This window comes from Gossypium hirsutum, chromosome D03 (genome assembly GCF_007990345.1).
Source record: "Gossypium hirsutum isolate 1008001.06 chromosome D03, Gossypium_hirsutum_v2.1, whole genome shotgun sequence".
NCBI lineage: Eukaryota > Viridiplantae > Streptophyta > Magnoliopsida > Malvales > Malvaceae > Gossypium > Gossypium hirsutum.
Genome location: NC_053439.1, coordinates 47,149,920 through 47,159,908, shown reverse-complemented (window position 1 = coordinate 47,159,908; position 9,989 = coordinate 47,149,920). Strand labels below are relative to the sequence as shown.

At 31.7% G+C, this 9,989-nt stretch overlaps 2 protein-coding genes across 2 annotated transcripts; one reads left to right on the top strand and one right to left on the bottom strand.

The window, feature by feature from the left end:
* The first annotated feature begins 2,697 nt into the window (after nucleotides 1-2,697).
* On the top strand, nucleotides 2,698-6,448 carry LOC107950168 (actin-like). Its single transcript, XM_016884956.2, has 5 exons — nucleotides 2,698-2,853; nucleotides 3,799-3,871; nucleotides 4,136-4,529; nucleotides 4,786-5,399; nucleotides 5,919-6,448. Exons 2-5 carry the CDS (start codon nucleotides 3,812-3,814, stop codon nucleotides 5,982-5,984), a joined length of 1,134 nt encoding a protein of 377 aa, XP_016740445.1. The 5' UTR covers nucleotides 2,698-2,853; nucleotides 3,799-3,811; the 3' UTR covers nucleotides 5,985-6,448.
* Nucleotides 6,449-6,951: 503 nt separating this feature from the next.
* Nucleotides 6,952-9,283, bottom strand: LOC107950169 (epsin-3). The gene is made up of 4 exons (XM_016884957.2): nucleotides 8,634-9,283; nucleotides 8,413-8,535; nucleotides 8,161-8,322; nucleotides 6,952-7,731 (listed from the first exon to the last, which is right to left on the bottom strand). The coding sequence occupies exons 1-4, from the start codon at nucleotides 8,774-8,776 to the stop codon at nucleotides 7,209-7,211; spliced, it is 951 nt and encodes a 316-aa protein (XP_016740446.1). The 5' UTR covers nucleotides 8,777-9,283; the 3' UTR covers nucleotides 6,952-7,208.
* Between the last annotated feature and the right edge of the window lie 706 nt (nucleotides 9,284-9,989).

The window sequence follows — 9,989 nt, the reverse complement described above, 5'->3', positions numbered from 1 at the left end:
AATTAATCAATTAGGTGACAGTTTTGGGCGTTATGAGGGTGCTAACCCTTCCTTGTACGTAACCGACTCTCGAACTCATTTCCTGAATTTTGTAGACCAAAATCGTTGTTTTAGTAAATCAAGCCATTTATTAAAATGATCAAATTACAAGGTAATCCGATCACACCTCATAAAAAAGATTGGTGGCGACTCCCATTTTCGTTTTTTTAAATAAAAAGTCGATTTCAAAAAAATGTTTCGACAATCGTGTTAATCTTTTTTTATCTTTTCACATCTTATCGAATATTTTTAATTACCAATTCACCTTTTGTTGGTATGATCCATCGAAGTTTTTTAATTTTGCAATTAATTTTTTTTTTGTTTGAAGTTGAAATGAAAACGAATATAATAAATGTTAAATATGTTAAAATTTATTTTTTTATACTTTTTATTAGTATAAAATTAAATTAATTTATTTAATAATTCCACGTGGCTTCAGTTATTTTGGGATGTAGTTTAAAAACGGATTTGGTCCTTAATTTCCTTTAATTTATCGGGCAAAGGCAGCCAATGTCCACCCTACTGCATTGGGCTTTGCCTTAATAATAATAAAATTTAATTTTCAGTAATTTATATACCTATATATTAAAGGAAGGACTTTCCTTCTGACACGTGCCATACACCCACATCTTCTTTTTTCTTTTATTTCTTAAAAAAATTAATTTTCAGTTTTGGTTCTTTTAATATGTTTAAATTTGAGATTTAATCTATATATTTTAATTTTTTAACATAACTTAGAGTTTTTAATATTATTAATTAGTCCATTTGACATTTTTTTTTGGGTTTGTCTTTTGTTTTTTTATGTTATAAGATAATGGTCAAATTTCAAATTTGACTCTTTATAATACTAAATTTAATATTTAATTTATATACTTTAATTTTTTTATTTACACATTTATAATTTGATATAACATTATTTTTATTGTTACATGACTATCAAGTGATTTTTATTTTATTTTAAAATGTCATACCAATAAATTTAGTAGAAGAATTTTAAAAGTGAGATAATTACTGCACCTAAATTTAAAAGTAGAGGACTAAATTTCAAATGTACATAGTATATAAAGACTTGAAATATATCCTTTAAAATTTTACTCTATAATTTAATAAAACAATTAATTAATCCAACGCGAAGCGTAAAAACTATATTATTTTAAACATTAAATAAAAAGACCATATTTATAAATTAAAAATATACGATTAATTTATGTAATTTAAAGTATTATATACACAATTACAATTACAATAATTTATTAATTTGAGGTTTGGAAAATTTATAAATAACTTAATAAATGTATCAAAAATGAAATTGTGAAAGATTTTAAAACTAAAGAGATTAATTAAGGAGTACAATTAGGGTTATGTGTGAGTTTATAAAATTTTTTAGTCACCTAATTAATTTACATGGAATGACAAACCCAATTTTCCTCTTTCAAATGTAAATTGGGACAGATGCTTATAAAATTATAAAACCTTAAAATTTGAATTATATATTTATACTTTTATTTGAATAAATAATTTAAGAAATTATCAAAAAAATCTATATTCATTCTATAGAGTAAAAATTTTTTATGATCTTTTTTTTTCTTGCATCATTTTTTATAGTTGTTAATGAGTTTTATTTAAGTTTAATTTTTTTTTTACTTTTTATGTCCGTTTTTATGGTCCATGTATAGGGTTCAAGGTTGCCTGACCGAACAATGTTATAAGACTCGAACCCTATTCTCCCCTTGAAAGTGAATGAATCTTACTATTGCACTCAACATTTATTAGTAGTTTAAATTTAAATTTAATATATATATTGGTGGCATTTAAATTTAATATATTAAATGTTTATAAAATTTTAGGATAAGCTATACAGTTAGTCACTCTAAAACAAGGTCATTCTTATTCTGATTACTTTAATTTTTCTTTTGTCAAATTAGTCACTGCTATTAGAAAATTTGTTCAAAATTGTCACTCAATTTTTATCTCATTAATGGGTTGCTGACTGAACCTATCACATCAACATTTTTCACGACATTCTATAGAAAAAATTATAAAGTCAAAAATTATTCTTTTAGTCCCTTTAAAAATTTTATGTTAATCTCTTAAATCCCCCACTATCTCCTCCGTTTCCTCCTCCGATCTTGACATTGACTGGATGTGAGTTTTTCCACCATTACTTTTCGAGCTCTGTCACAACACAACCACCATCGTCAGTGAGTACATTGAATCATTGGTTGATTGACAGCGGTGGTCGTGCCATGATAGAGTTCGAAAAGTAATAGTCAGAAAACTCACAACCACTCAGTGTTGAGATCGGAGGAGGAAATGGAGGAGATAGTGGGGGATTTAAGGGATTAACTTAAAATTTTGTAATTTTTAAAGGGACTAAATGAATAATTTTAAAATTTTTCAACAAAATATCGTGAAAAAAATATTGACGGTAGTAACTAAATTAATAAAAAAAATTTAAGTAACCAAAATAGGAAAGGCTATGTTTTAGGGTTACTAACGGGGTAGTTTAACCAAAATTTTATTATTAATTGAAAATTTAAAGTTGAAAATACTCGTTAAAGAAAATAGAAAAAAAATGGATGGATTGGAGACGGTTTTACCGGTTTGGAGCACTGTGGAAGCGCTCCCTTATAAACCATAAAAGGAGCATGCAACCGAAGGACCCGGTAAAATGTTTTAAAACAAGTGCCAAGTTTACCATATTCGTTTTAAATTTCAAAAAGTTTATCATTTTTGCACTTGCCATTTCAGTTTTTTGAAGGCGGGCAGCTTTCATATCCATCTTTCTCTCATTTTCCTTTTGCTTTTGCGCTGGTAAATTTTCTGTTTCTCCTCTCTTTGGTTCCTGTTTCATCACGTAACGCGATATATTGTTGGTTCTCAGTCTAGTTGCCATTTGGCATTGTGTTAATTTTGTAAAATTTGTGTTATCTGATCTTTAGTTAAATTTTTTGGATAATTTATGATTTTCTAGCATCTAATGATTGGATCTAGGATGATTCTCTGTTTGGTTCGTGAGAAAATATAGGAAAAAGGAAAGAAGGCAATAAATGTATATTTCAATATTCCTGTTTTATCATGTACTACGCATGTTGTTGGTTTTCGATCCAGTTTTCATTTGGCATTTAAAGAAAGTGAGAATAAGGCAAAATGAAGCATGCTTTTATTGATTGAAATTAGAGTGTTTATAGAGCAATACACATCTAACAGAATTTAAAATAAGAGTTTAAAATAAATCAAAACGCAATAAAAGATAATAATCAACCAACAAAATATCCTAAAAAATGATAATAAATCAAAATTTAAAAGTTTAGTCATATACTAATAAATTTGTAGGAATTCTAAACATCTACTAATTAGTTTTTTTTTTGTTGTTGTTGTTGTTCTTGATCGGAATTTTTGGATAAGTTATGATTCTTTGGCTTCTAGTGATTGAATATAGGATGATTTATTGTTTTTATTTCCATTAATTTCATGGAATAACTTTTTCTTTTTATTTATCGATCAAGAAGATGAAGAAGATGAAATTGTGTGATTTACACGAATGAATTCTGTTCTTCCGTTTCATCATAGTATTCTTGAACACAATGTTTGTGATGGACTTTTTTTATTGTGGGCTAGGAATATTCTCCCACATTATGTTTTGCTTGAATCTTTCCAATTTCCCGATGAACGGGGATGCTTTGGTGTTATAACATGGCATATAAATGATTTTAAAAAAATCATGCTTGTTGAATTGTAACTGTTCCCTCATTTCAGCTGGTGATACAAGATGGCTGACGGTGAGGATATTCAACCACTTGTATGCGATAATGGAACTGGAATGGTTAAGGTATGCAGTTAGGATTCACCGTCTGATGTTCTAAGCTATGTTGCTTGTATTTTTTTAATTTTTCCTCACAGCCCTGTTGTCTCATACATGGATATGAGGTTATTACCTCCAAAATCTTACAATTACATGGAAAACTTAAATGTGCATAACCATACTTGTATCGGGTACATACTCGTATTTGATACTCAAACCCAAGTCCAAGTAACATTGGTCTTTTAACTTTATATATGATCTTTTCCTAGTGATGCATTTTACTCTTTTTAGGCTGGATTTGCTGGTGATGATGCTCCAAGGGCTGTGTTCCCTAGTATTGTGGGTCGTCCACGTCACACTGGTGTGATGGTCGGCATGGGTCAGAAAGATGCATATGTTGGGGATGAGGCTCAGTCCAAGCGTGGTATTCTCACTCTCAAGTATCCAATTGAACATGGTATTGTTAACAACTGGGATGATATGGAAAAGATTTGGCATCACACCTTTTACAATGAACTTCGTGTGGCTCCTGAAGAACACCCGGTTCTTCTCACTGAAGCACCTCTCAACCCGAAAGCCAATCGTGAGAAAATGACCCAAATTATGTTTGAAACCTTCAATACTCCTGCCATGTATGTTGCTATTCAGGCTGTTCTCTCCCTCTATGCAAGTGGTCGAACAACTGGTAAGCCATTGACTACTCTTGATCTCATGCATAAAACTTGATCATCTGCAGGAATTTTCTTGTGGATTAATTGTGAAAAATGTGAAATGACTACAAGTTAGGTTGCCTTTTATCCTTGATGTCTTGTTTCTTTTGATTTTGTGTCCATTTAGTGATTTTCATAATGTGGATTGTTTGAAACTACAATCACATCTTTATAATCTATGTTTAGTGCTCGTAATATCTAATAACCAATCTCTACAATTCTTTTATGTAGGTATTGTTCTGGACTCTGGAGATGGTGTGAGTCATACTGTCCCCATTTATGAAGGATATGCGCTCCCACACGCCATTCTCCGACTTGACCTGGCTGGCCGTGACCTTACTGATGCCCTAATGAAAATCTTGACTGAACGTGGTTATTCATTCACCACTACGGCTGAGCGTGAAATTGTGAGGGACGTGAAGGAGAAGCTGGCATATATTGCACTTGATTTCGAGCAAGAGCTGGAAACTTCCAAAACTAGTTCTTCCATTGAGAAGAGCTATGAGTTGCCTGATGGCCAGGTGATCACAATTGGTGCTGAGCGTTTCCGTTGCCCAGAAGTCCTTTTCCAGCCTTCCATGATCGGAATGGAAGCCGCTGGCATTCATGAAACGACATACAATTCTATAATGAAGTGCGATGTTGATATCAGGAAGGATTTGTATGGAAACATTGTTCTCAGTGGTGGAACCACAATGTTCCCGGGAATTGCTGACAGAATGAGCAAGGAAATCACAGCCTTGGCCCCAAGCAGCATGAAAATTAAGGTGGTAGCTCCACCTGAAAGGAAATACAGTGTCTGGATTGGAGGCTCCATCTTAGCATCTCTCAGTACTTTCCAGCAGGTATTATTGACTTCATGTAGTTGTTGTTAATGATAAACTGAAAGATCAATTTCAGAATAAATTAGACCCGCTAATTCTGACTTAGAACCCGAAATCTGATCCAATGAACTTGAACCCAAATCTGTTCCCATCCAATACTACCCTGAAAAGTTAACAACCTGAACCCAAACTTGAAAACCCGACACACAATCAACCTGAATCAAAATCCATTCCAATTCAATTTGATTGTAAAAAGTTAACATCCAAACCTGAATAAATCCAAACCGAAAATAATCTGAATCCAAAATAATTTGAATTCGAAATGATCTAAACCTATAATGACCTGGATTGAAATGACCTTGAAATTTTTAGAACACCAATTGAGCCGACCTGCCAGGTCTGGACTAAGTGCAATTGCAGTTAACATAAAAGTGCATTATATTTTTATCATGGAGGCAATTTAGGACATGTTTTTGTTATAAATGATTCAATTTAGGGCATGGTTGCAGAGAGATTTAGTCACTGTAATTTGTAATGCAGATGTGGATTGCGAAGGCAGAGTATGATGAATCTGGCCCATCTATTGTGCACAGGAAATGCTTCTAATGCTTCAGAATGCAAAAAGGCCTAAAAGTAATTAATGTCTTGGTTTTTTCTTTTTCTTTTTTTGGCTAAACGATTTCAGGCTCCTAAGTTCTTAAACCATTGCTGTTTTTTAAAATTTTCTCCTCTTTCATTTCCTTCTATTTCTAAGAGTTTCTTGATGATAATAGTCGAAAAAAATGAACTACAAGAGATTATGGTAGATTTCAAATTCCTTTTTTATGCCCTTTAGCAGTTCTTGAACGATTTTGATTCAACGCCATTTTTTTTTCTATTTTCTCTTCTGTATTTTCTTTAGTTTATTCATGCTCTTTTAAATCTCCCTTTTGGTTGATTTTTAAAAATTTTTTTTTTGTTATTTAAGAATGTTAGTAAGCGCTTTGTGGTATGATTAAGGAGATATTTACAATAAATGTACTTTTAATTATTGTTGATTTAAAGTAATCCTGATTTCTTTCCTATGTTAATAATATTGTTTTTCCTTTATATATTTTTATACAATATTATTCTTATTCATAATCCCCTAATTTTTAAATTGAAAGAAAAACATGCTAATATCAATTAAACTAAAACTCAGCCTACTTTTATAATTAAATTCAACAAAAGGTGTCATCGACTTCTTTTTTTTTTAAAGAAAAATCTCAAATAATGAACAATCTTTGCAACACTGCCAGTGAATTTTTTAGGAATTGACTAGTGTTATGTAAAAATATAGTAAAATATTTAAAAAATAAAAATACATAACTTTTTATTTTTTAAAACTGCTTGTGAAATAAAAAAAAATTACAGTACCAGCATACTAAATTCTAACCCTTCTAAAAATCTTTGTTAGCACAGATGGATAAGCAATTTGGAATCACAAGTTATTAGTACATCATAATCTTACTATAAAAACGAAAGCTCTAGGTTATTCATGGCTTTGTAAATCTCAACTTTTGTAAACTATTGAAGCAAAAGATGCTAATTTAGATATATAAATCACATATATATATATCATATGCTACAAGCCACCATTTAATCTCTACATACCACAGACATTCTTGTTAAGTAGATTTGATGAACTAATAAACATACAAATTTCAGTTTATATATATATATATATATAATCTCAGGAACAAGTAATTAAGTTTTTTACTTGCGCATAAGATGCTCAAAACATCATATAGCTGCTTAAAAGGTAGCACTCAAAGAGTGTATAATAAGAACAGAATCTGCATAGTGTACCTCTCAACACTGAAGCATCGGTGAAGAAGCTTGATTCCCATTGTCATTGAAAGGGTGATCACCTTCTATGGTGATTGGTGGCTTGGGTTCATTGTTTTCACTCCCCAAAAGTGGATTACACTCCGCAGTTGCAGTCCAGTTATGAACTTCTTCCTTTAAAGGAACCATGTTTTCTTTGAAACCTGTTTCAACTTCAGGCTTCTCAGGCAAATTATGTCCTTTACTGAAACTCTTGCTCAACTCTGATTTATCGACTTTATTCGTAGGGGGGAGCTGATTTTCTTGGTTTTCGTGGTCGTTAAAATCGGAGTTGCTCCTTCCATACGTTGCATTGGATGATTCTTGCAAAATGGCTTGTTGTGTTGAAGAAGAAGAAGAAGAAGACCTTTGGGAGAAACTGCCAAAGCCTTGGATCCCTCTTGTTAGCTTCCGAGCTCGGTTCCTCTCTTCTTTCAAAACAGGCCCTTTCTCAAGCAGCTTCATTACTCTTTCTGATTTCTTTCTAACAGCTAATCCCCAATTGAATCTGCAAATCAAATTACATATTTAGATTCATAAAACTCCAAGAAATATGATTGATGAAATTTAAAGGTCTAATTCTAGTTTTAGATTTAACCTTTCTACTTTAATTTTGTATTATTTAGTCCTATATTTTTATAATGTTATTAGTAGGTCCAAATTGATATGCTCACTGAGTCAAGATCACATAAAAATTCAATTGTGTATTCAAGCACTTTTTTGGTATCAAAACAAGCTTACAAATTCTTCTTCTGTTTGGAAAAGGGAATGGTTTCCAAACATGCGGTTCGAACACTGAACTTGATGCCAACAAACTTAAGGTTGCTATCGATTTGGAGCTACTAATATTATGCTCAATTAATCCAGAGAAAATAAATACAAAAATTCGTTATAGTAGAGGGACTAAAACCATAATTAGACCAAGTTTAAAACAAACCCTTTCTCGTCTACATATTGAAAGCTTTGCATCTTTAAGACGGCATCTTTATCAGCCTGGAACTCCTCTGCCGTACTCTCTGGTCCATGAGTCAACAAATGTTCAAGCACTATCAGAGAATTGTAAGAGGTTCTCCATGTCTTTCTTTCAAATTTGCCCAATCTGATTCACACAAGCAAAACATCGAACACATGTCAGACCATGTAAAATCCCATCAAAATTACACAGAAGTAAATATAATTAAATACAAACTTGTTATGTAAAATCTCCACGATCCTCCAATAATCATCTAATTCAAAAGCAGCCCTTGAGATGGAACCAAGAGTCTGGGTGTTTGGTGCCCATGGATTCCCATTCGTAGCTTCTTCAGTCAACCTGCAGATAAACGATTAATAATAGTCTTTTCACTTGGACTCAGTACATAATCATGAATCGAAGAGCAAATAATAAGGCAAAAAGAAAAAGGAAGATACAGCTGAGCAGGGGTGACATCAGTTAAAGCTAAACGAGCTGTTTTGATCTTCTCCTTGAGGAAGAAAGAAGCTTGTTTCCTGAATTCAAGGAAGAAAGGAGAAGAACCCATGTTGCTGCTTGGACTCTTGCTTAAGATGGACATGATCTTAAGGCCCTTTGAAATCTCTAAGCCAAGATTTTGGATGAAGAAGGGATTCAAAGGAACAGTGAAAAATGCTACACCTAATATGTATGAAAAAGAAGGAAGAAGGGAAGGGAATTTGGGTGTACAATGGATGGTTTACTACATGAGGAGAAGATTTCAAAGCTGATTTCATTGATTTGGAGTACATGGGTTTGAAATGTCTCAGCTACCCCCCCCCCCGGCCCCCCGCCCCCCAAAACAAAAAGAAGAAGATTAACCTTGGGATTTGTAGATTGAATACAAAAATGGTGTTAAAGTCAACATCCACATGCTGTTGGGCAGCGGGTGCTTGGTTTTGAATTTGAAAAAGAAGGGAACAATGGGTAGCTCCACCTCAAATTTAACACCTAGCAAAGGACTGAAGTAGTCTCCACCCTCTACTATTTGAGAATTGAGACTTTTGAGAGTTTGGGAAATTGATAAGGTAAAGTAACATGAAAGTAGGTAAAATTTGTGCTCTATCTCACTTTTTTTTTTAATTAAGTAGTTGAAGTAAGAATATAACATTACTTAGCTTAGAGTCTAGAGGTTTAGAAATTGGTTAATATACTATTTGCCCCATAAAATTGTACTTAATTATCACTTTAGTATTAAAAGAATTTTTTTATCAGTTTGGTACTTGAAGTTTCCAAATTGTTATCAGTTTGCCCCAACCGCTAACGGTGTCAAAAAAGATGGTGTGAAGCAACTCGGAATATTATTTTTCTTGAAATAAATTAAGAAATCTAAAATAATGGAAAAATAAAAATAGTAAAAATTCAGAAAGTCCTCAAAAAATATTTAAAAATCAGAAGAAAAAATATAAAATTATATCAAATTATGAGAAATTAAAAAATATTTATTTTTTAAAAATACATAAAGAAAACATTGTACATGTTTTTATATAATTCTATATGTTTTTTTATCTTTTATGTATTTTCAAAAAAATAAAAATAAAAATTTTTAAATTTTTCGAAATTTAATATACTTCTATATTTTTTTCTGATTTATAAAAAAAAGTTGATAATTTTTCTGAATTTTTTTCAATTCTTTTAATTCATTTCTAACAAATAGGATTTAGGTGACAGTGTGCGATGAACATTATTGCTAATAGAGAAAAATGTGGGTTGAAGTGTGCTGAAACGCATTATCCCCCTATTTATAGATTGAGGAGAGGCTATGATCAATTCTA